This window comes from Tricharina praecox (assembly GCF_024521635.1).
Source record: "Tricharina praecox strain CBS 144465 chromosome Unknown BZA05scaffold_5, whole genome shotgun sequence".
In the NCBI taxonomy this organism is placed as follows: Eukaryota; Fungi; Ascomycota; class Pezizomycetes; order Pezizales; family Pyronemataceae; genus Tricharina; species Tricharina praecox.
The window spans coordinates 1,542,597-1,565,331 of record NW_026250407.1 but is presented as its reverse complement, the minus strand read 5'-3'; the positions used below and the strand labels follow the sequence as shown (position 1 = coordinate 1,565,331).

The window sequence follows — 22,735 nt, the reverse complement described above, 5'->3', positions numbered from 1 at the left end:
ATAAAACCCAACCCAGCTTCCACCCAGCTTCCACCTTCCACCCATTTTCCTTCTTCCACATTTCACCTTCCGCCTTTCACGCACAATGCTCAAAAAAACCATACACTACATCATCCACATCATAAACTTTATCACTTTATCACTTTATCTACAGAACCCTCCAGGAACGTCCAAGCAAGTCCTCCAAGCAAGCAATAATGTCAAATTACCCAGACGCAACAATGTCAGATTACCCAGACGCCAAACGACACAAGACGCGAGACACCCAAGAAATGCGGGACACCCAAGACACCCGCGACACCCGAGATACCCGCGACACCCAAGAAACCCAAGAAGCCAGAGGAACCCGGGAACGGCGAGAAAGGAGCACATCAGACTGGGTCTACCTCACCGAATGGGTCAATGTCACCTCCCACTCCATCACCTCCCACTCCTCCACCGCCACCACCACCACCACCACCACCACCACCACCACCACCACCACCACCACATCCACCACCGCTGCCTCCAACTCCGGAACGACCTCCCGAAACTTACATCCCAATACCCACCACCACCGCCGTTCTTCCACACTCCCCCCTGCACTTCCCCGTGCACTTCCCAGCGGTGCCCACGACAACAACGGCAACGATACCGAAGAGTGGATCCACGCCTCCGCCTCTCCCGACCCTCCGGACGAAGACTTCGAATTTGTTCCGAAGGAGGCCGCTGACGGAGGAGAGGGGGACGGGGAGTGGGATGGCGCCGATCCCGACGAGGAGCTGAAGGAGCGTGCGTGGCAGGTGCTTATGGGCTGGTTGGTTGAGAGGGTGGGTGGGGGTTGAGGTGTGATGGGGGGGGTGAGGGTTGGGGGGTGAGGGGTGAGAGCGACTGCGGGTGGGGGTTGAGGGTTGAGATTCGGGAGTGGTTGTGAGTGGGGCGGGTGGGGGAGGAGCTTGGAACTTGGGACTTGGAGATACTGGGGAAGAGTTTGGGGAGATACTAGGGGCGATACTAGGGGGAGATACTGGGGGGAGACAGGGGAGATACTGGGGGAGATACTAGATAGATAGGGTGCTGAATGGACTGAATTTGATTACTAGTTGGGGCTGTGAGGATGGTGTATTGTTGAATCGGAGTGGATTGGAGTGGATTGTGGTGTTCAAACCTGAGCGCATGCAATTTGTTATTTTCTTCGTGACTGATCACTCTTCTCAGTGAGTGATACATTATGATGATATCCAGATGTACACTACTCAAGTATACTTACCGTTGACAGTTGCATTCATCTTGTATTCGAGATCGATGAATACATGCAGCTGGCTTACGGCGAGATGTAATTGTTCAAGACTCAAGTCGGGATGGCTGGTCAGCGCAATTCCAGAGTGTAGGCCAACTACATCTCCGTCATCGAGCGCGAAAATACATTTCATCAATTACCCAGCGTAGTTACATTGTGCCATATTGTATCGTATCCCCAGTTTCAATCCGAAGATATCGACGATCTTCATGTCGCCGGGGATTTCCTGTATCCTCCACTTGGTATCCCATCTCGAACAAACATCGGGGGAGGAGTGAGACTCACGTTCTGCGGCTTGACGCGCTCGGGCTCAACGGCGGCCTGCTGCTGCTGCACGGGAGAATTGGTGGGGACAACGTAATACGGAATACCCATTGTGAGATAGTGAGTGTGTGGGAGGAATGTGACGAGTGGACACGGTGTTATGAGGGAAATGCTGTGAGCGAAAGATTGGTGCGGATAGGCTTGAGTCGAGTGGCTGGCGATGGTGAGGATGGTACGAGAGATGGAGGAAAAGGAAGGGACAGCGGACGAACCAAGGACCTTATACCTGGTATGTACATGGTTAAGCTCCCCGTCGAGTCGTTTGGACAGGATTCTATGAGATATAGAGCCACTGGAACTTAAACCTTGTGACGGTTATTTTCGGTGGGTTTGCTCAAACTCTGCATCTATTACGGGTGCATTTGAAAGCCAAAGCCAAAGCCAAAAACGTCTAGATCACATCGATACATGCTCCGTACTAGAGCGTCTTTCCTTACTACCGGTTGTCCGCGCTGTACTGTATCCTACCACAGAGGATTGAGATGTGTACTGGTGCATGTTCCCACCAAACGGTTGAAGTATGTACATACACTAGGTAACTATCTTTGTCCTCTGCGAAGAAAGAAGGAAGAGGAAGAGTCCCGTGGTGGATTTCAGCAGGTGGTGGTGGTCCAGACCGTCCACCGCCCACCGAAACCGCCCACTCTGGCCATGGGGATATTACTCGGCCAACCACACATACTTGCATACACATGTCTGTAACCCTCCGCCTGTAGGTTGCCTGCGGGAGAGAGATACGTTTCCATGAACGGTCCAGCGGCGGGGGCGTGCCGTGTATGCATACCATGCTCAAACTTCAGCAGTGATATACCCAAGCTTTAGAGTTTGGATTTAGATGTAGACATTAAACGCACGATCTAAGTTTTCTTTGTTTAATCATTCTAGCATTCGATCTTAGTAGACCATGGCTGTATTGCATATCAATGCATAATCTAATGGGCTCACGCAAACAAGTGTTGTAATATCTCAGTCGTCTGCTTAGTTGAGGTAGAAGGCACGGGCCTTTACCCCCTATTTCCTACACAGTCGAGACTCTCTACCTTTCTCTCCACCTTCTATAGGCACAATACGATACATCTCTACTATCATATTCATCACCATTTCCAACAAGAAAGATTGCCAGCACGAGTGATAGGTTATGTATGGTAGGACCCTACTACTCTGCAGTTTGCTTGCTTTCTGTGCGGACTGTGGGAGAGGGAGAGGGAGAGGGAGAGAGGGAGAGAGTGGGAGATGGAGGGTGGGGGTGGGTGTTGGCGGATGTACATATATACGCTGCTGGGATCCTGAAAGCGCAGACTGGTGGGAATACTGTATTATATGGGGTTATCTGCGCTGAATGGAATATAGATTTTTTTTGGTTTAGGAATGCTGGATTCGATCGTTGATAGCATGGCAGCATACAATTCCTTCACGGCAATCCGTCCTTCAATGTTCTTCCTTCATCCTCGCCCTCGCCCTCTCGTCCAAGATAAAACTTAACCAAGCTTTCACCCAGCTTCCGCCTTCCTCTTACTTCCACCTACCTTTCAGCTTGCACCTTCTGCGCACTTTACCCAAATAAATCACACACCACATCAAAAAAGTTATAACTTTATCTACATCATTCACGGCAACGTCCAACAAAGTCCTCCAAGTTCAACAAGTTCATCCAATCAACAATGCCAGATTACCCAGACGCAACAATGTCAGAATTCCCAGACGCCAAACGACACAAGACCCAGGACACCCAGGACAGCCAAGACACGCGAGAAAAACAGGAAAGGCGGGAAAGGCGCACATCCGACTGGGTATACCTCACCGAATGGGTCAATGTCACCACCCCCTCTTCCACCTCCGCCTCCACCAGAAACACCAGCGACACCACCGCCACCGCCAGCTCCGGAACACCTTCTAGAAACTTACATCCGAATACCCATCACCGCCGCCGTTCTTCCGCACTTCTCCCTGCACTTCCCAAAACAGACAGTAAAAACGCCAACGACAATAATAACAACGACAACGAATGGATCCACGCCTCCGCCCCTCCGGATGAAGACTTCGAATTAATCCAGGAGGAGGTGGAGGGAGAAGGGGAGTGGGACGGTGCCGATCCGGAGGAGGAGCTGAAGGAGCGCGCGTGGCAGGTGTTGATGGGGTGGTTGGTTGAGAGGGTGGGGGTTGAGGTGTGAGGGTTGAGTGGGGGGAGGTGGGGAGGTGCTTGGAACTTGAACTTGGGGGAGACAAGGGGGAGACAAGGGGGAGACAAGGGGAGATACTGGGGGAGATACTGGGGAAGATACTGGGGAAGATACTGGGGGAGATAATAGGGGAGATACTAGGGGGAGATATTAAATAGGGTGCGGAATGGACTGAATTTGATTACAATTTGGGGCTGCGAATTATGGGGACGGTGGATTGGGCAATTTGTTATTATTTCCTTCATGGCAAATTACTCGATGGTGAGTGATTTACTGTGATGACATCTAGGTCTCCTACCTAATACCGTATACTCACCGTTGCATCCATCCTGTACCTATTCGAGATCGATGAATAAGATTAGTGGCCTCAAGGCAAGGTGAGGTGGCTCAATTTGGGAACTTGGGATGGCTGGTTACAAAATTTCCGGAGTGCAGGTAAACCAAGTCCGTCATCAGGCGCGAAATCCATTTCATCAATTGCCTAGCATAGCTACATTGTGCCATTTTATATCACATCCTACAAGCCAACACGTCCATTCAGCACTCTACAACCCAGGATTACCACCACCGGAGCAACCACAAGCAACCCCCCACCCACCGCGTACCTTCCACTCGCGCCCGCAGTCGCCGCTCCCGCCATCGCAGTCCCCGTTTCTACCGTTCCCGCGGCGGCCGTAGACGCACTCCCACTCCTACTCCCACTCAGTCCCCCCCTCATCGTGGCCACTGCCTCCGTCGCCGTCGCTCTCCCCCCAGTCTCAGTATCCGTATTAAAATGCGTCCCAAAGACATCCACCGTAGCAAAGTCAAACTTTGACGTTGAGCTAGTCTCAAAACCAGACTTGGGGCTGGAACCGAAAAACAGCGGCCTACCCTATCTTAGGTAGCACCTACCCTCCTGTCCGGGGCTGACTCCACAGGTCTCCCATTTAGTGTCGCAGCACCAGGCTTCTCATTGACCACATCAGCGACAGCACGAGCGGGGGGAAGCGGGGGGGGAGGGAAGGGGTACTCTGCCCGCCGAAATCGCACACGCTCATCTGTGACGCCCGACCATCGCACGTTTGTCCACCCTTCCAGCACCGGATCTCGCTGGCGCCGCAGCAGCACACGCTTGGCTCTGTGGTGTCGGGGGCGAATGCGCAGCCGCCGTGGGGGGCTGGGCCTATGGTATATCACTATCAGCTTTCAGTCTTCAGCTTTCAGCTTTCGGCCTTCGGGTGGAGTTCGGTATGTACTCTATGTACACGCAGAGGGACGGGGGGGGAGGGGGGCACTCACAGCCGATACTTAGACTCAACTCCTCTGCGCCGGGGGCTTTACAGGTCGCCTCGTTGGGCCGGCACCAATACTGTATCGCGACCTTCTGTGCGGCGACTGGCGAAGTACCGGCGAACGCCAGTACCGTTGCTGCTACTGCTGCTGCTCGTGCTGCTGCTTTCCACTGCATGTCTGATTTGGTGCACAACTTCGAATGCCGTGGGCCTACTGGGTACGGCAGATTCAGCTTTCAGCCTTCAGCCTTCAGGAACTGGCAAAGTCTCATAGGGAGCAGCCGGACAGATCACAGCAGTCTGTCTCATTCTCGCCTACTTGGACATCCTCGTATTTGTTAGCGACTTCTTGTGCTACGCTACATACCGACAATGCGATTCGCTAGGGAAATGAAGTGTCTCAGCGAAGCAGCAGCCACACTCTATTTGCGGCCGGTGCTGGGATATGTCGGTAATGTGGCGTCGCACAGCCAGGACTGCTGGGTCTAGAGCAGATGCTGGGGACCATGGGATATCACTCGTACGTCACAGGTTATTCTTCAATTTGGAAGTTTGAAGGACATAATATTCAAATCCGACTACAAACGACTCAACTCGGGCATATCAATCCCCGGGGCCCTCGGAGCCGAGAAGCGCGTCTCGATGTACGCCTTAACCATTCCTTGCTCCTTCTTCTCGTGGACGTAGTAGCACTTCGCAATGTCGTCGAGCTTGAGCCGGTGCGTCACGATGAAGGTCGGATCGATCTCGCCGCTCTTTACCATCGCCAGGAGTTCGGGCCAATCTAAGGCCTGTTAGCTAGGTATGTAAAGGTGGGGGCGATGAGGACGCTCACATTTCTGTACCGGAGATTGCCCGTTGCCGATAAGCCTGATCCCGCGCTCCATCAGCGAGCCGATGTTGAAGTGATTCGTAACTGTTTGATCAGCATCAGCACTTTCATCGAAGGTAGAGCGGTAACATACAGCCAACATAATCCGCAATAATCCCGACGCGCCCGAATTTTCTCGTCGACGTGATGGCCTCATTGACCAGCTCGCTCGTATCCTGCTCCGCCCCAACCGCCAGCTCGATTTTATGTGCCCATCCCTTTGCATATTCCCCTCCGGCCGCCTCGATACTGACATCGACACCACCCGGCACACGGTCATGGATCTCGGCGGTGACAGTCCTTCCCCGCGGGAGCTTGGTGAAATCCAACACTTCGATCCCGGGAATCTTCTTCAAAGCAAACTCGGTGCGGAAGTTTCCGTCAATGCCGATCACGCGCGACGCGCCCGCTTTGAAGGCAAACATCGACACCAGCAAGCCGATGGGTCCCAGCCCCCACACCGCAACGGCGTCGCCGGCGTACACGCCCGTGTCTTGAACTGCGTGGTAGGATGTCGGCAGGATGTCGGCTAGGTACAGGCCTGGACGGAATTAGCATCGAGCACTGAAACACAGATGTAGGGGATGCGAACCTTTCTCATCCGGCACCTCGTCCGGCAACTTCAGCAAATTCTGTGCCGCATACGGAATGCGCACATACTCTGCCTGGCCACCGGCATACCCACCCACAAAATGGCTGTATCCAAAGATCCCGCCCATCTTCGATCCGTACAGATCCCCGTGCACATTACTCGGGTTCGTCTTCTCGCAGGCGGTAGTGAGCTTCTGCTTGCAGAATCTGCATTCGCCACAGGAGACGACAAAGGAATTGGCAACGCGGTCGCCGATAGAAAGCTCTGTCACTGCAGAGCCGAGCTCAGATACCCGCCCTACGAATTCGTGCCCGAGGATGTCGCCCGCTTTGAGCTGCAGGATCACGTTGTGCAGCAGATGGATGTCGCTGCCGCACACGGTTGTACCGGTCACCTTGACGATCACGTCGGTGGGCTCGAGAATCTTTGGCTTGTGGGTTTCAACTGGGGTTCTCTCTCGTCAGTATGGGGAGAAAAGAAAGAAGGGAGAAGGTCGCAGGCACATACTAACTCTCACATCACCCTTCCCAAACCATGCCAGCGCCTTCATAGTCTCTGTCGTATCTGCTGTGCCGGCTGCAGCATCGGGCTTTGATACGTCGGTGATGGTGTCGACGTTGGAGTAGTCACGGCCGAGAACCTTCTCGGCCAGATTCGAGGCTGCGTTGAGAGCCATTGATAGTTCGTTTTACGGTCGTTTTGTTACTGGTCGTTCGTTTTCTCTCAAGGATAGGCGTTGTAGAGTTTGCGGAGGCTGTTCATCGGTTTGTGGGAGACCGTGGAGGGATATATATTGAGCTCGCTTCGTGTACATGATGACGTCTCGACTACGTTGAACGTTGGAGGACTGTCGTCACATCAAACCACCCTTACTTCGGATACCCTTTTCCCGCAACCTTGAGCTCCGGAAACCTGTATTCGGTACATCGGCTCCGCATGCGGCGGAGATGGGAATAACGTCCGGTGAGGTTCTCTCTTTAATTGTCTTCGGCATTTCTCGCTACCGTCCTGGAGCGGGAAGTTGGGAAGGTGGAGAGCTCGACATGTGGGTGTGACGTTTACCGTGTGAGGTCAGACTGATGGCGAGTGCTGTGGCGAGTGCTGTGGCGAGCTCTGTGGCGGGTGCTGTGGCGGGTGCTGTGACGCGTGCTGTGGCGAACGTGATGGGTAAAAAAGAGGACGTTGGGGACTCCTATTCGAAGCCGATCCGACACCCCAACCTTAAGCAGCCCATTCTCCACCGGTTTTTAAAAAAATCGGAGGCCTCTATTCCGCTCGCTGCGCTTGGTGATATGCTCATGATTTTCGGTATCCCTTTTGGTTTTGAATGAAAGACACTGGTACCAGCTAGAGGCCATTGTATGATCGAGCCAGCGGCCGTACTACAGATCTAATCTCAGATAATCAACATCAGCCATCATCTATGCGAGTGATGCCGAGTGCATCTATCGTAGACTGATTGGGCCAGCAAAGCTTGAATGAAGCGACTAACTACCAGTAGTTACATCACAGCGCTGATCTCTCGCTAGCCCAGCGATTCTCACTTCCATTCCCCATCCTCACATCATCCAATCTTCCTCTGAGTATCCATTCTCCTTCCCAACCTCATTCGCCCCTCCACCACACACCGCCGAGCAACGACAGCTTCGCCACTTGAGGATTGTCGCGTGTGATACTAGATTGACGTGCGCCAACAGGACGGGTGAGGTTTCGTGAAAAATCACCAGTGAAATATCCTAGCAGCAACATCACTGAGGCTAAAAGTACTTTGCTCTTTGATTCCGAGTGTAGTAAGCATTCTAAAGCGTCGGTCTTAGGCAATTGCACGCTCTGGACGCCGCATCCTCATTTTTTCCCGAAGGCTTGATTTCGACCACCACCACTCGGAGTCCCGGACTACCACATGATTTGCCGGGCACAAGGCACTCTACCCGACGTCCTCCCATCGTCACTCGATTACCATCTTAGTAATATCAAAGTTGATCTATATCCCAGCAATCCGGTCCAGGCGGCGGGCTATTCACTCGTCGTGACGGGAGTGTGGGCAAAAAAAGCAACAAATTTACGCCGTAGTCTCATATAGGCTGAATACGAATATGGTGAAGCAATGAAATAGCCCTGAAATTCGAGCCCAGCTCAGACACAGAGCCTTGTGTAAAAAGCATACTGCTGCTTAGCCTGGCGGAGGGCCAGTTATTGCCTCAAGAGCCCGAAATCGGGGGCTGCAGAAAGTACCAACTTAGAGGTGTGAATCTCGCCAGACCTAATCCAAATAGGCTGCACACGATCAATGAAGAACCCGAAAAAGAAATACATCATAGCATTCCGGACGTGGGGGCTGGTTAACCGTGTTAATCTTCCCATGTGCTGCTGCCGAAAAGCAGTTTCGCGTTCCGTCACGCGCGCGACCTTATCGTAAGTTCAAACTTCAAACCGTATCTTTGTGTGACCGACACCCACTTTGACGTGATCGCTCCAGTCGGCTGCATCCAAGCGAAGCGAGGGTCAACTTCTCCGTATGTAGATTACATGCCGCCTGCGCGCTTATTCATGCAACATCCATCCCAGGGCGTGGGAGAGGTAATTCTACGTAACCCATGCAATCCTGACCGTTCTGCAATCGCACCCTTCGCTTTCGCCATAGATACCGCGTCCGCCAGATTCGCCAGCATATCACCCCCCAATATAAATTCTTTCCGGGACCGCATCTCGGATGGAATTCAGCGATGCAACGGCCATCCGTGCGTGAGCCAATGAGAAGAATGTGGATATCTATCCTTCGTCCTGTCGTCACACTGCCTGTTCGTCACCTCATTGATGGTGGGGCAGAAGGGAACGGGGAATACCCCCACTCCAGCGGTACCGTCTTCTACCTTCCTCGGGAGTGTGCAGTTGCTGATACTACCAACCTTTTGTTGCAGCTTGCCTTTGCCATGATCGTCTTCGGTGTAGCAGCCAAAGAAGTCGGAAAGACATAAGACACCCGTACTTGGCATATGAAAACTCCATCGATTCCTCAAGTTCTGTCGCTGCAATGGCTGATTATTCCCTCCCTCCAGCTCCGAAGGTCGACTCGACAGCCTCCAGCATAACCTCCACCAAGCACAAGGAAGCCGGCGGCACAGACTCCAGTACTTCAATCCCCGCCTACTCCAGTGCCGACGGCGGCGGCGCCTTCAGCCATGAAACGTCACTGAATCGCTTCTACAAGCCGATCGCGGAGTACGAAGGCGCCCACCGCTACGATCCGGCAGCGGAATGGACGGAGGTAGAGGAGAAAAGGATCGTCAAGAAAGTTAGGATACCTATTCAAATTCTCTGTGGCGTATTGCTGACTGCAAGAGAAGATCGACTATAGGGTCGCATCATGGTGCTGCCTCATGTTCTTCGCCCTGCAATTGGATAGAGGGAATATTCAGCAGGCGCTGTCGGATAACATGCTGGACGATCTGGGGCTCACGACGGATCAGTACAACTGGGGACAGACGGTGTTTTACATCTCGTTTATGTTTGCGGAACTCCCGTCACAGCTGATCAGTAAAAAGCTTGGGCCGGATCGATGGATTCCGTACGTATACCGACTTCGAAGGCAGTGGATGATCCTGGCTGATGCGTCTCTTGCAGAATTCAGATGGTCTCGTGGAGTATCGTGGCCAGCTGCCAGGCAAAAATGAATGGATATGCCTCCTTTGTGGTGTGCAGATGTCTTCTTGGCTTGATTGAAGGAGGGTTCGTCGTCCCCATCCACCCCCACGATCTTATCCCTACTGACCAAACTAGTTTCATCGCCGATGTCATCCTCTACCTCACCTACTTTTACAAAACCAAAGAGCTACCCTTCCGGCTCTCTCTCTTCTGGACCGCCTACATGAGCACCCAAATCGTATCGGCATTTCTCGCCTTTGGGATCCTTCGTCTACGCGGAGTGAACGGGATGGAAGGCTGGCGCTGGCTGTTTGCGCTGGAGGGCTCGCTCACGGCCATCATTGGACTGCTGAGTTGGTTCTATATGCCGCCGTCGCCGACACAGACGAAGGGAGGACTCCGCGGAAATGATGGTTGGTTTAGTGAGCGCGAGGAGGTGATACTCGTCAATCGGATTCTGCGGGATGATCCTAGTAAAGGTGATATGCATAATCGCCAAGCGGTAACACTGAAGTTGCTGTGGGAGTCCCTGAAGGATTACGATATGTGTACGCTTCTCTTCTCCCACCTAGACGCCGCAGGCTATTTGCTGACTTGATCCAGGGCCAATTTATCTGATCGGCCTTACCTGGACCATTCCTTCTGCGCCCATGACCAGCTACCTCACACTGACCCTACGCTCACTCGGGTTCGGCACTCTAGAAACCAACCTACTCACGATCCCGGCACAATGCATCTTCATCATCGTCCTCCTCATTATCACCTGGCTCTCGGAACGAATCAACCAACGGTTACTGCTCGGCGTCGTCGGCCAGGTTTGGCTGTTGATACCACTCGCAGTGCTCGCCACGCTTCCCGCCGCCGCGCCAGTGTGGGGACGCTATGCCGCGTGCACATTCATCGTCGGGCATGTTTACATCCATGCTATTATCGTAAGTACTCCGTCCTCCGCACCCGTATTTAACGATGACTGATCGGCACAACTCAGGTGGCGTTAACCTCTCGCAACGCTGGCTCGGTACGCACTCGCACAGTCGGCAGTGCAATCTACAACATGACCGTTCAGGCGGGCAGTATCATTGCCTCAAACGTACCTAACTACCTCTTCTCACGCACCTCCCTTTCTCTGCCGACTCCCCACTAACAAAGCTCGTAGATCTACCGCGAAAACGACAAGCCCCTCTACCGCAAAGGCAACCGCGTGCTGATCGGCATCTGCGGCCTCAACATTGTCCTGTTCGTGGCGGCGAAGGCTTATTACATCTGGAGGAATAAAACAAGGGATACGCTGTGGAATGCGATGAGTCTGAAAGAGAAGGAAGAGTACCTTAACATTACCGAGGATAGGGGGAATAAGAGGTTGGATTTTAGGTTTTCTCATTGAGTGGAATGTAAATATTATATGCTGAATGGAGAATAGACTTTGCCGTTAAAACGGTCTTTAGCTTTGAACAGTCAAACTTCTCCCGTGTGATCGACATCCAAGCTGGTCGTCAATTCCTAAGCGAAAAAGGAATATGGTCTCCACGGATCCCATCGCCAAAAGTTAAAACCCTTACCCACACTCTAACTAGAAGCTATCTAGATGTAACTTTAGTAATGAAACACAACCCGAAGTTCGCCATCGTTCCTAAAAAGCTTAACCTAACCACCAACCCCACATAACTCAGTTGTTAGGCAGCGGCGCAGCATCGGGCCATGGTGGCAGAGCTTTCTCTCGACCCCGCGGAGCTAGCAGGAAAGGTTGGGAAGTTGGTGGTCGCCATAGTCTAGTAAGGCTACATGCGGCAATAAATTGATGTTTTCTCTCTCTCTCCCCACATAACTCAATTTCGTGTGTACATAGTCTCAAAAGCGAGGATGCTATCGCAGTCGTCGGTAACTACCGCTAGATCTGCCAGGACCGCCGAAAGGGTATCGCAGGGAGGCACGTCTGCACGATATATAGAGTTGCTGTGCGTAATCGCAAGGGCGGGGTTGGTGGTGAGGGTGGTGGCGGTGGTGGTGGTGGTGGTGGTCGTGGTGGTGGTGGTGGTCGTGAACTCTTGATGCTCGTCGCAGATGGTATCGCCGGACGGAGGGGGAAGGCCGAGACGGATATAGCCATACGAAGTTTCCCGGCAGTGGATGATTCCACCATGCCTTCCAAGACTCCTTTAACTAGCCCAACAATGCCGGTTTTGCACCACAGACTACCGTAAAACTCCCTTTCTTGCAGTGGGTGTGCGGAGCAGAGTGATATCACATGATGGGATGCGATGTGTCCACTGTCCGCCGCACTCAAGCTTATGTTTCATTTCTTTCTCGCATCTTCCAGTGTGCCTGAACTTTAAACAGACAGTACTCGACCCACTGCTGTAAACTCTCGTTCTCGCTATAACAGCATTACCAAAGGTAATAATACACTAAAAAAAGCATCAAATAAGTTTTCCATTCTACTACTTAACTCTATACTGATCCGCAAAGACCTAGACCCCCCTCAACATCCCCGTGGTCGAAATAAACTCAATGCATGATGCTATTCTCGCCACCGGGGACATAACCATAAAACCCCGCAGCGACAAGTCCAAATGCTAACAAGTATCAAGGCCCCGCAGTGGGGCCCCAGCCGCTGCTCATAATCATTCCGATGCCGACAGTATAGGCCTACGAAACTTTCCGGCAGCCTTTGATTTCACCATGTCTCCCAAGACTCCCTCAACTAGCCCAAAAATGGCGGGTTTGCACCACAGACAGCCGTAAAACTCACGTTTTTGCAGTGGGAATGCTGAGCAGAGTGATATCATGTGACGGAATGGGATGTGTCCACTGTCCGGCGCACTTGAGTTGCTTTCTCGCATCTTCTAGTGGATGAGACTGAAGGACAGTTTCGACCCCCAGCTTTGAACGCTCGTTCTTGCTATAACAGCATTACATAATGTAATAATACACCAAAAAAAGCATCAAATAAGTTTTCCATTCTACTATTTTAACGTTTATACATCCCCACAGACCTAGACTCCCCCCCCCCTTCACCACCCCGTGGTCAAAATAAACTCAAGACATGATGATATTCTCGCCACCGGGCACATAACGATAAACCCCACACCAGAGAGACAAGTCTAAATGCTAACAAGGCCCCGCAGTGGGGCCCAGCCGCTGCCCGTGATCATTCCGATGCCGACAGGCTACATTTGCAACACCGCAACATGAAGAAAAAGCTAGAAGAATAGTGAAGTGTAAAGAAACATTTTCTAAAAAAATTCTCAATAGCATATACTCCAGAGTCCATCACCGTGGATCCCAACTTCCAGGCCAAACTGGTTACTGAGGGTCCCAATTAACCACCCTCTCCCGCCAGGCCATCCTCCATTCTCCACTGCTTCTCCTCCGCCTCTTGATCTCTTGATCTCTTCAGCTCCGTGAGCTTAGTCCTCAAGAGTCTAGTAGTTAGTTGTCTTCTTCTTCGTATGCCTTCAGGCTTCAGGCATCTGAAACTGGTCGATGAAGTAGGCCATCAGGACTCAGCAAGGAGCATATCCCCCAACCTCTTCGCCACCCTCTCGCAGCTCTCCCCACCGCCGAGCTGCTCCACCGCCCGCTTCCTCATCTCTTTGAGCTCCCGCTCCACATCGTGAGCCTCAACGGAGTCGTCGCCACCACGGATCAACATCCCGGGACGATCCGGGTGCTCCAGGAGGCTCATCTTCTTCGCGAGGGCGGCTGCGCTGACTGTCAGCCGGGCTCCACGGTGGCGGGCGGAGGGGGGGGGAGGGGGGAGGAAGTCCGCACCATCAAGTGCCTTACTCTTGATCTTGAAGCAGATCACCATGCTGATGCCAGCACCGCCAGCACAGCCAGCACGAAATAGCTTTGCGTCGGGGCTCATGGGGTCGAGGGGGAGGGGCCCGACGAAGCGCTTTGCGGGGGGAACGGGGATGGCGGTGGTAGGGATTGCGCTGGCGATAATCGCGCTGGCCGCCTTCTTGTTCTTGTTCTTCTGGATGCGCGTCGAGGTGCGCGTAGCTGCTGCTGCTGGGCGGGCGATTGTCTTCGTCTTTGCCATGATGGATTTCGTTGGCTGTCTAGGTAGTATGAGAGGTGTGGAGTGCGCTGGTGTTGCGTGTAGCTGTGAAAGTAGAGGAGGAGTTGTGGGTCGAGTGGAGGGTAGTTGCGAAAGTAGAGGAGGTGGTGCGAGTGGAGGGTTATAAACAGTTGTGAAAGTAGAGGAGGTGTGAATGGAGAGTTGAGGAGTCAAAAGTAGCTCTCGGCTAGTGTATGGAGAATGCGAAAGTACACAGAAGACCTTCCCACCCACAACGAACTCTGGCCCTTATGAACTTTACTTCTCTATGGATATATTTCCGCAAATTCTGATGAATCCATAGATGCTTCTAGGCTCACGGTTCACCCTGTCCGCGGAATCTCTATGGAAGATAACCTTCAGATTGAAGCGACTCCCCGATGGCAACACTACGTGATCGAAATCCAGTCGCTTGACAAAACATTTGTGCAAAGAGCACCAATCATTCGTATCATTACACAAACTTTTCAAACACAGAATTACACAGTAAAAGCAATGCTTTTGGCGTAAAAAAACACTAATTGCATGAACAAAATCCACCACCTACTACCACTCCGAGAACCCCACATCCGGAATCATTAGAAACATCACAAACATCGAACGCGAAAATCAAATGAAAATCTAAACATCATCATCCGGGACGCAAACACGAATGTCGTCAATCTGGAACTCGACGGGCTTAGCACCCTTGGAGGCGCTCGCAACTTCCTTGTAGGTCGGAGGCTTCTTGTAGTTCTGAACACCGGCAAAAGCGACGTATGCGACATTGCTCCAATTGAGTTCCACCAGTTGCTGGAACGGTTGAGGGCCGCTGAGATTGATGTCACCGCAGACGCTCGGATATCCAACGTAGTACTGGTCCTCGACGGTCCAGGCGCAGTAGACAATGCCAGCATAGTCGTTGTTGGAGATACTGCCGATAGGCTTGGTGGAAACCTTGAACGACTTGAGAACAAATGAAGTGGTGTCTCCCTCGATGTCAAACGTGATGCGACGGAAAGTTGGCTTGTTGCTGCTGATGCGAGAATGAAGAGAGAGATACTGAGCACCCTCGATAGTATCCTGGCTGCAAGTCTGGTCCAGATAGTAGTCCAACTGGTTGCAGTTTAGGAGTTGCCTGCGAGTAAAGTCATTAGCCATGTGTTAGAGCGATAGCAGCTGGAAACCAACCATCCGTCGTCGAAGGTGAAGTTCTTGTACTCGAACGGGGTGGGGGGAGAAATCACTGGCTCCTCGGTGGTGGCGAAGTCATCGAACTAAACAAGTCAATAACACATCATCGCTGCAAGGTGGGCGAGAACTTACAATCAGAACATCAGGCTTGTATCCAAACGGGCACTCTGGAGAAGGAGTCTCTGTGGGGATACCAGTCTCCGTGGAAGACGGCGTGTCAGTCGAAGAAACATTTTCTGTGGAAGTGGGAATGTCCGTGAGGGTGGAAATGACGGATTGTGTAGCTGTGGGAGAAGGGGTCACAGAAGGTCCTTCAGTTTCAGACGAAGTTTCAGAAGGAGTAGAGGTCTCGGAGGGGGTCGCAGTCTCGGATGGGGTTGCGGTCTCAGAAGGCTGAACCGTCTCGGAGGGAGTAGCAGTCGCGGAGGGGGACGCAGTCGCGGAAGGCATAACAGTCTCGGAGGGGGTCGCAGTCGCGGAAAGCTCAACCGTGTCGGAGGGAGTAGCAGTCACGGAAGGCTCAACAGTCTCTGAGAGAGTAGCAGTCGCGGAAGGCTCAACAGTCTCGGAGGGAGTAGCAGTCTCGGAGGGAGTAGCAGTCTCGGAGGGAGTAGCAGTCGCGGAAGGCTCAACAGTCTCGGAGGGGGTCGCAGTCTCGGAGGGAGTAGCAGTCTCGGAGGGAGTAGCAGTCTCGGAAGGCTCAACAGTCTCGGAGGGGGTCGCGGTCGCGGAAGGCTCAACCGTCTCGGAGGGGGTCGCAGTCTCGGAGGGAGTAGCAGTCTCGGAAGGCTCAACCGTCTCGGAGGGAGTAGCAGTCTCGGAAGGCTCAACAGTCTCGGAGGGAGTAGCAGTCGCGGAAGGCTCAACCGTCTCGGAGGGGGTCGCAGTCTCGGAGGGAGTAGCAGTCGCGGAAGGCTCAACCGTCTCGGAGGGGGTCGCAGTCTCGGAGGGAGTAGCAGTCGCGGAAGGCTCAACAGTCTCGGAGGGACTCACAGTCGCGGAAGGCTCAACCGTCTCGGAAGGGGTCGCAGTCTCAGAGGGAGTAGCAGTCTCAGAGGGAGTAGCAGTCTCGGAGGGAGTTGCAGTCGCGGAAGGCTCAACAGTCTCGGAGGGGGTCGCAGTCTCGGAGGGAGTAGCAGTCGCGGAAGGCTCAATCGTCTCGGAGGGGGTCACAGTCGCGGAAGGCTCAACCGTCTCGGAGGGGGTCGCAGTCTCGGAAGGCTCAACCGTCTCGGAGGGAGTAGCAGTCTCGGAGGGAGTAGCAGTCTCGGAAGGCTCAACAGTCTCGGAGGGAGTAGCAGTCGCGGAAGGCTCAACCGTCTCGGAGGGGGCCACAGTCGCGGAAGGCTCAACCGTCTCGGAAGGGGTCGCAGTCTCGGAGGGGGTCGCGGTCTCGGAGGGAGTAGCAGTCTCGGAGGGAGTTGCAGTCGCGGAAGGCTCAACAGTCTCGGAGGGGGTCGCAGTCTCGGAGGGAGTAGCAGTCGCGGAAGGCTCAATCGTCTCGGAGGGGGTCACAGTCGCGGAAGGCTCAACCGTCTCGGAGGGGGTCGCAGTCTCGGAAGGCTCAACCGTCTCGGAGGGAGTAGCAGTCTCGGAAGGCTCAACCGTCTCGGAGGGAGTAGCAGTCTCGGAAGGCTCAACAGTCTCGGAGGGAGTAGCAGTCTCGGAAGGCTCAACAGTCTCGGAGGGAGTAGCAGTCGCGGAAGGCTCAACCGTCTCGGAGGGGGTCGCAGTCTCGGAGGGAGTAGCAGTCTCGGAGGGGGTCGCAGTCTCGGAAGGCTCAACAGTCTCGGAGGGGGTCGCAGTCTCGGAGGGAGTAGCAGTCTCGGAGGGGGTCGCAGTCTCGGAGGGAGTAGCAGTCGCGGAAGGCTCAATCGTCTCGGAGGGGGTCACAGTCGCGGAAGGCTCAACAGTCTTGGAGGGAGTAGCAGTCTCGGAAGGCTCAACAGTCTCGGAGGGAGTAGCAGTCTCGGAAGGCTCAACAGTCTCGGAGGGAGTAGCAGTCTCGGAAGGCTCAACAGTCTCAGAGGGAGTAGCAGTCTCGGAAGGCTCAACAGTCTCGGAGGGGGTCGCGGTCTCGGAGGGAGTAGCCGTCTCGGAAGGCTCAATCGTCTCGGAGGGGGTCACAGTCGCGGAGGGAGTAGCAGTCTCGGAAGGCTCAACCGTCTCGGAGGGAGTAGCAGTCTCGGAAGGCTCAACCGTCTCGGAAGGAGTAGCAGTCGCGGAAGGCTCAACAGTCTCGGAGGGAGTAGCAGTCTCGGAAGGCTCAACAGTCTCGGAGGGAGTAGCAGTCGCGGAAGGCTCAACCGTCTCGGAGGGGGTCACAGTCGCGGAAGGCTCAACCGTCTCGGAAGGGGTCGCAGTCTCGGAGGGAGTAGCAGTCTCGGAGGGAGTAGCAGTCTCGGAGGGGGTCGCAGTCGCGGAAGGCTCAACCGTCTCGGAGGGAGTAGCAGTCTCGGAGGGGGTCGCAGTCGCGGAAGGCTCAACCGTCTCGGAGGGAGTAGCAGTCGCGGAAGGCTCAACAGTCTCGGAGGGAGTAGCAGTCTCGGAAGGCTCAACAGTCTCAGAGGGAGTAGCAGTCTCGGAAGGCTCAACAGTCTCGGAGGGGGTCGCGGTCTCGGAGGGAGTAGCAGTCTCGGAAGGCTCAATCGTCTCGGAGGGGGTCACAGTCGCGGAAGGCTCAACCGTCTCGGAAGGGGTCGCAGTCTCGGAGGGAGTAGCAGTCGCGGAAGGCTCAACAGTCTCGGAGGGAGTAGCAGTCTCGGAGGGAGTAGCAGTCTCGGAAGGCTCAACCGTCTCGGAGGGGGTCGCGGTCTCGGAGGGAGTAGCAGTCTCGGAGGGAGTAGCAGTCTCGGAGGGAGTAGCAGTCTCGGAAGGCTCAACCGTCTCGGAGGGAGTAGCAGTCTCGGAGGGAGTAGCAGTCTCGGAAGGCTCAACCGTCTCGGAGGGGGTCGCGGTCTCGGAGGGAGTAGCAGTCTCGGAGGGAGTAGCAGTCTCGGAGGGAGTAGCAGTCGCGGAAGGCTCAACCGTCTCGGAGGGAGTAGCAGTCTCGGAGGGGGTCGCGGTCTCGGAGGGAGTAGCAGTCTCGGAGGGCTCAACGGTGTCGGACGGAGTCAACGTGGGAGTCGGCGTCTCGGTAGGTCCATCCGTGATAGGGCAACTCCGAGAGAGGGACTCGGTGATCGTCGTGGATTTCGTCTTGGTGACCGTAAGAGTACTACATTATCACTCGTAAGTGATTGTTGCTTTCAACTCAAGTAGTCAAGTAAAAACTCACCGAGGCCAAGAGATGGGATCATCGTCGTCTTTGACGTCTCTCTTCGCGGGCTTGACGCCTGGAAGCTTGAAGTCCCAGTAGCCACCAAGAGTCGGAGCACAAGTTACGACGTAAACCGACGTGAAAGTCTCGGTGACGGTAGTGGTGACCTTAGGAAAGCCTGCACCGCCGGGCCTAATCCTGAATAAAAATATCAGCACAGTCTCGGTAAAGGATACGATGACAAGAGTGCAAAAAAATGAAGACAGCAGCGTATTAGACAGTAGTGCGGTCACTGGCCAAGCAGAGTATGCATCATGAAAAATGATGCGAATGGGAATCGAAAACAGTAAGGACGAAGCTAAAAAATATTGTACGAGGGGGTGGCAAGAGACCACTACTCTGAATAGGGCTGAAGAATAAAATAGTAGATGGAAGTGGGACATACCGAGGGAAGCCGTCGGCAACAGCCAAAAAGGCCATTGCCAGCAGAGCTGGACTCTTGAGTAGCATCGGAACGCTGTATGGGCGAAGCTGAGTTGGTATTAGAGGAGGGGAGATTGTTGAAGAAAGATTGTCAAGAGTGAGAGTGAGGAGAAATGGAATGAGATTGAAGAGAAAGAGGGAAAGGAAGGCGGACGGAAGAGGAGGAAGTAGATGAACGAATGTGAAGAGGTATCCCGACAACGAATTGAAGGGATGATGAAGATGGTGGGTGATTTCGAAGAAAGAGTGAGGTTGAAGGAAGAGACAGAGTCGGGGACGGAAGGACTGAATTTATGTGGATCGAGCGGCAATATTTGGCCGACATTTTCTACATTGGGCAGAGGCGACATTGACTTTGTTTTGATACATTTGATGCGTTCATGCCTTCATGTATGAAGGGTCTGATTGCGACAGCGTTGTTCGGTACGGACAATCTCGAATGTACCCTTGGATCTATGCATTCATACATGACCGATCTGTGCTGCTTTAACACGATGAACCGATCGTGTTTGTTTACTTTACAACCCCGTGATGCGGTGTAGCTGAACCATCGTCACTTCCGGCATTAGAAACAGGTTTTTTTTGTGTCTGCCTGCTAGCTGATCTCACTGTTTACACATGCTTCGCATCATCGGCGAAATGATAGAACAGCCTTGATCCATCAAGGCCCGCAGCAGCGAGCGGTTTAGACAGTGTGCATGAGTGGAAAAAGCTGACCACGTCGACCGAAATGCATTGAGACACTCACTCCACCCGTTCCATCCCATCCTACTCGATGCAAGGCTCATCGACGTGCACCATCAAACATGTCCGACATCGACCGGTGGCCAAACGACATCAAAGCACAAGGGAGAGCAATCAGTTCATGCCAGAGCAGCTAGAAAAGCCTAGGTGCCAGTACATTGGATGGTCTACTCTACTCAGTCCACGCCCAGCTCGTAGCACAGCCAGCCCATACCCTCTTGGCCGTTCCATGAACCTCGACTACATGAACCCCACCGATCACATCGCCGCCGTTCTGGCTGCGATCGAGACCACAGTTCCCATGCTCACCCCAGCCCCATGTCACCACCTTCCCTCCCACGACGGCAAGCCCATGCTCACTGCCCACTGCCATCTCCTGCACACCCTGCAGCCCCTTGGGTGGAAGTTGTCCCTTGTCGTTCCTCCCCCATCCTTTCACCGTACCATCCGCCTTCAGCACCAACACGCTCCCCCATGCAGCTCCGACTTGCCTCCAGCCTCGCATCTCTCCCTGCTCCGGCGTGTCCTCCTCAAGCCTGAATCTTCCTTTGCCCCCCAGCATCGCATGCCTTGCTCCTGTTGCGCTCATGACGAAGGTGAACTCACGTCCACACCCTGCCGCTGCAACTGCATACCCCATCTGCACGCAGCGCGGTATACCGACAGTCTTCTCCATTGGATGTCCAAGCTGCCCCTTCCTGCCTGCACCCCATCCCCACACCTCGCCGTTGTCCATGACGGCGATCGAGTGTGCCATGCCCGAGCTCAAAGCTATCATTGCAGCTCCGGTCAAGAAGGGCTCCATGCGTGTGAGCTCGCAGCTGGTGACATTGTCGCCCAGGCCAAGCTCGCCTTTGGTCCCGGAACCGCAAGCGAATATCGCACCCGTAGTCGACACAAGTATCGAGAACTCCCAGCCAGCTGAGACGTGATCCCAACAGCCACCGTCAGGTGGAGGGGGCACTCGCTGAAATTTAGAGAACGAAGTCCCCATCGATATAGGCAATCCACACTGTCCGTACGTATTTAGTCCGCTAGAATACAGACGTCCGCCGGGGAAGAGCACAAGTGTATGATTCCCACCCGCAACCAGCGACTTGGGCGGACCCGTTTCGGGGAATACAGACGTGGAAATACATCTCGTCGGTACATGGGTATCTTCCTCGTGTCCGATCCCGAGCTGTCCATTTCCATTCGATCCAAACGAAAACAGCATTTTTGGTCGTTGTCGTTGTCGTTGTGTTGGGTCGTACTAAGCCCAGAAGTCCGCCGGGTAAATGACGTCGCTCATCGCTAAGCTCCACACAAGCCCTATTTCACAGTCCCATGCGGCTCAAGTGAAAAATGCCCACACACACAAGCGCTCGCACGCCGCACCCCCCACAATTGCGGCAGAGTCTGGCAATTGACGCGAACCGATCCGAAAATCTCCAACGACAGCACGCCCCCCCGACACCTACCGCCACCCCTCGACCGACCGACCGAACGACTTCACCCCGAATCGATCGAGAGTACACAACATGGCAGGCGACGCCCCCGTTCAATCCGTCCAGTGCTTCGGCAAGAAGAAGACTGGTATGTTTTCAACAAGCTTTCTCCCCCGATTTCGCGATTTCGAAGAATGGGGGGACTACAATTTTCGAAAGAGGAGGATGCTATAGTGTATGGGGGAGACGGTGGATAGCTCGGAATGAGAGGATGGGGAACATGGGAATGGATGAAGCGATGGGAACGGAATGGACAACAGACGGCTGACGATAGTTGTTGATCAGCTACTGCGGTCGCCCACTGCAAGGCCGGCAAGGGCCTTGTCAAGGTCAACGGACAGCCTCTGCACCTCGTGAAGCCGGAGGTTCTCCGCTTCAAGGTGTACGAGCCCCTCCTGATTGTTGGTCTCGAGAACTTTGCGAATGTCGACATCCGCGTTCGCGTGACTGGAGGAGGACACACTTCGCAGGTCTACGCTATCCGTCAGGCTATCGCCAAGAGCATCGTCGCGTACTACCAGAAGTTCGTCGATGAGCACTCCAAGAACCACATCAAGCAGCTGCTCGTCCAGTACGACCGCACCCTGCTTGTTGCCGACAACCGCCGTTGCGAACCCAAGAAGTTCGGTGGTCCCGGTGCCCGTGCCAGGTACCAGAGTACGTCTATCCTCGTCATACCCGGTCTCGCCAATGGACGGCTGCTGACAGAATCCGTACACAGAGTCTTACCGTTAATCTTGTTTTTTTGCTGGGGTTGGCGTCGGGGTGGCTTTGGTACTGGATGGACACTTTCATGTGGGGATTACGAGTATTTCCGCAATGATAATCCAAACAACTCCGTGTGCAAAAATAAGATGGTGTCTTTTTCTACATTTCTGGGTCTGGATTTGGGCGTTAGATGCGAAATCACACTGCAATAACTCAAATATTACGGTAGTGAAACATTCTGAGCCTTGTACTCTGTGACTTTATACTGCTGTCCAACCCTGACGCCTTTTGTGTTTATATCTCCGCTTCGACGACATGCGCCATCCACACATGTAGAACCCGAGAAGAGATGCTTCGATTTCCATCACTGTATGTCAGCCAGTGATCACGCTCTACGGCAAGCAGAGTCCAACGCCAGCCGAGCTTTAAAGCCTGCTCGCATGGTGAAAAGGACACGGCGTTACGTTCGTCCCGTTCAGGGCAAAACATCGATCATCGCCAGTAGACTGCCTACGAGTAAAACTGAGCATGCGCATGGTGTTCCCCTCCCCGAAGTGGGACCAGCCGTCACACTCCTACTGCACCATCTCGAAAGACAAAAAGAGTACAGAACGGTCGCACGAGATCCACTGATTTTTGCAACCATGTAGCTG

General features: G+C 53.8%; 10 protein-coding genes across 10 annotated transcripts; 4 read left to right on the top strand and 6 right to left on the bottom strand.

Moving 5' to 3' along the window:
- Positions 1-221: 221 nt before the first annotated feature.
- On the top strand, positions 222-824 carry BZA05DRAFT_465281 (uncharacterized protein; the record flags this gene model as incomplete). Its single annotated transcript, XM_051487753.1, has 1 exon — positions 222-824. The coding sequence occupies one exon, from the start codon at positions 222-224 to the stop codon at positions 822-824; it is 603 nt and encodes a 200-aa protein (XP_051342318.1).
- Positions 825-1,415: 591 nt separating this feature from the next.
- Positions 1,416-1,654, bottom strand: BZA05DRAFT_442756 (uncharacterized protein; the record flags this gene model as incomplete). The annotated part of the gene is made up of 2 exons (XM_051486778.1): positions 1,416-1,505; positions 1,565-1,654. 2 exons carry the CDS (start codon positions 1,652-1,654, stop codon positions 1,416-1,418), a joined length of 180 nt encoding a protein of 59 aa, XP_051342317.1.
- A 1,634-nt stretch (positions 1,655-3,288) lies between these two features.
- Positions 3,289-3,774, top strand: BZA05DRAFT_416698 (uncharacterized protein; the record flags this gene model as incomplete). The annotated part of the gene is made up of 1 exon (XM_051485413.1): positions 3,289-3,774. The coding sequence occupies one exon, from the start codon at positions 3,289-3,291 to the stop codon at positions 3,772-3,774; it is 486 nt and encodes a 161-aa protein (XP_051342316.1).
- A 694-nt stretch (positions 3,775-4,468) lies between these two features.
- On the bottom strand, positions 4,469-5,273 carry BZA05DRAFT_226511 (uncharacterized protein). Its single transcript, XM_051479770.1, has 3 exons — positions 5,065-5,273; positions 4,796-4,948; positions 4,469-4,731 (listed from the first exon to the last, which is right to left on the bottom strand). Exons 1-3 carry the CDS (start codon positions 5,231-5,233, stop codon positions 4,658-4,660), a joined length of 396 nt encoding a protein of 131 aa, XP_051342315.1. The 5' UTR covers positions 5,234-5,273; the 3' UTR covers positions 4,469-4,657.
- A 330-nt stretch (positions 5,274-5,603) lies between these two features.
- On the bottom strand, positions 5,604-7,318 carry BZA05DRAFT_369856 (chaperonin 10-like protein). The gene is made up of 5 exons (XM_051481637.1): positions 7,028-7,318; positions 6,521-6,964; positions 6,023-6,469; positions 5,893-5,973; positions 5,604-5,841 (listed from the first exon to the last, which is right to left on the bottom strand). Exons 1-5 carry the CDS (start codon positions 7,194-7,196, stop codon positions 5,636-5,638), a joined length of 1,347 nt encoding a protein of 448 aa, XP_051342314.1. The 5' UTR covers positions 7,197-7,318; the 3' UTR covers positions 5,604-5,635.
- A 2,236-nt stretch (positions 7,319-9,554) lies between these two features.
- Positions 9,555-11,549, top strand: BZA05DRAFT_442753 (major facilitator superfamily domain-containing protein; the record flags this gene model as incomplete). The annotated part of the gene is made up of 7 exons (XM_051486777.1): positions 9,555-9,815; positions 9,868-10,088; positions 10,145-10,249; positions 10,301-10,713; positions 10,769-11,097; positions 11,154-11,255; positions 11,322-11,549. The coding sequence occupies 7 exons, from the start codon at positions 9,555-9,557 to the stop codon at positions 11,547-11,549; spliced, it is 1,659 nt and encodes a 552-aa protein (XP_051342313.1).
- Positions 11,550-13,661: 2,112 nt separating this feature from the next.
- Positions 13,662-14,210, bottom strand: BZA05DRAFT_442752 (uncharacterized protein; the record flags this gene model as incomplete). The annotated part of the gene is made up of 2 exons (XM_051486776.1): positions 13,662-13,867; positions 13,937-14,210. 2 exons carry the CDS (start codon positions 14,208-14,210, stop codon positions 13,662-13,664), a joined length of 480 nt encoding a protein of 159 aa, XP_051342312.1.
- A 394-nt stretch (positions 14,211-14,604) lies between these two features.
- Positions 14,605-15,868, bottom strand: BZA05DRAFT_390616 (uncharacterized protein). The gene is made up of 3 exons (XM_051482906.1): positions 15,534-15,868; positions 15,399-15,484; positions 14,605-15,345 (listed from the first exon to the last, which is right to left on the bottom strand). Exons 1-3 carry the CDS (start codon positions 15,849-15,851, stop codon positions 14,850-14,852), a joined length of 900 nt encoding a protein of 299 aa, XP_051342311.1. The 5' UTR covers positions 15,852-15,868; the 3' UTR covers positions 14,605-14,849.
- Positions 15,869-19,993: 4,125 nt separating this feature from the next.
- On the bottom strand, positions 19,994-21,130 carry BZA05DRAFT_390615 (regulator of chromosome condensation 1/beta-lactamase-inhibitor protein II). Its single transcript, XM_051482905.1, has one exon. The coding sequence runs from the start codon at positions 21,101-21,103 to the stop codon at positions 20,060-20,062; it is 1,044 nt and encodes a 347-aa protein (XP_051342310.1). The 5' UTR covers positions 21,104-21,130; the 3' UTR covers positions 19,994-20,059.
- Positions 21,131-21,256: 126 nt separating this feature from the next.
- BZA05DRAFT_390614 (putative 40S ribosomal protein S16) lies at positions 21,257-22,320 on the top strand. The gene is made up of 3 exons (XM_051482904.1): positions 21,257-21,462; positions 21,660-22,031; positions 22,096-22,320. Exons 1-3 carry the CDS (start codon positions 21,408-21,410, stop codon positions 22,107-22,109), a joined length of 441 nt encoding a protein of 146 aa, XP_051342309.1. The 5' UTR covers positions 21,257-21,407; the 3' UTR covers positions 22,110-22,320.
- The last annotated feature ends 415 nt before the right edge of the window (positions 22,321-22,735 follow it).

Bases quoted from the DNA above. Each gene is read 5' to 3' on its own strand.
- BZA05DRAFT_226511 (XM_051479770.1), bottom strand. From the start codon at position 5,233: ATGCAGTGGAAAGCAGCAGCACGAGCAGCAGCAGTAGCAGCAACGGTA. The intron at 4,949-5,064 runs GTGAGTGCCCCC...GATATACCATAG, and splicing joins GTTGAGTCTAAGTATCGGCT to GCCCAGCCCCCCACGGCGGC. The intron at 4,732-4,795 runs GTACCCCTTCCC...GTCAATGAGAAG, and splicing joins GTGCGATTTCGGCGGGCAGA to CCTGGTGCTGCGACACTAAA.
- BZA05DRAFT_390615 (XM_051482905.1), bottom strand. From the start codon at position 21,103: ATGCTGTTTTCGTTTGGATCGAATGGAAATGGACAGCTCGGGATCGGA.
- BZA05DRAFT_390614 (XM_051482904.1), top strand. From the start codon at position 21,408: ATGGCAGGCGACGCCCCCGTTCAATCCGTCCAGTGCTTCGGCAAGAAG. The intron at 21,463-21,659 runs GTATGTTTTCAA...GTTGTTGATCAG, and splicing joins CTTCGGCAAGAAGAAGACTG to CTACTGCGGTCGCCCACTGC.
- BZA05DRAFT_390616 (XM_051482906.1), bottom strand. From the start codon at position 15,851: ATGCCTTCCGCGACTGCGTCCCCCTCCGCGACTGCTACTCCCTCCGAG. The intron at 15,485-15,533 runs GTAAGTTCTCGC...TGACTTGTTTAG, and splicing joins ACAAGCCTGATGTTCTGATT to TTCGATGACTTCGCCACCAC. The intron at 15,346-15,398 runs GTTGGTTTCCAG...CTTTACTCGCAG, and splicing joins TTCACCTTCGACGACGGATG to GCAACTCCTAAACTGCAACC.
- BZA05DRAFT_369856 (XM_051481637.1), bottom strand. From the start codon at position 7,196: ATGGCTCTCAACGCAGCCTCGAATCTGGCCGAGAAGGTTCTCGGCCGT. The intron at 6,965-7,027 runs GTATGTGCCTGC...AGAGAACCCCAG, and splicing joins GAAGGGTGATGTGAGAGTTA to TTGAAACCCACAAGCCAAAG. The intron at 5,974-6,022 runs GTATGTTACCGC...CTGATCAAACAG, and splicing joins TATTGCGGATTATGTTGGCT to TTACGAATCACTTCAACATC.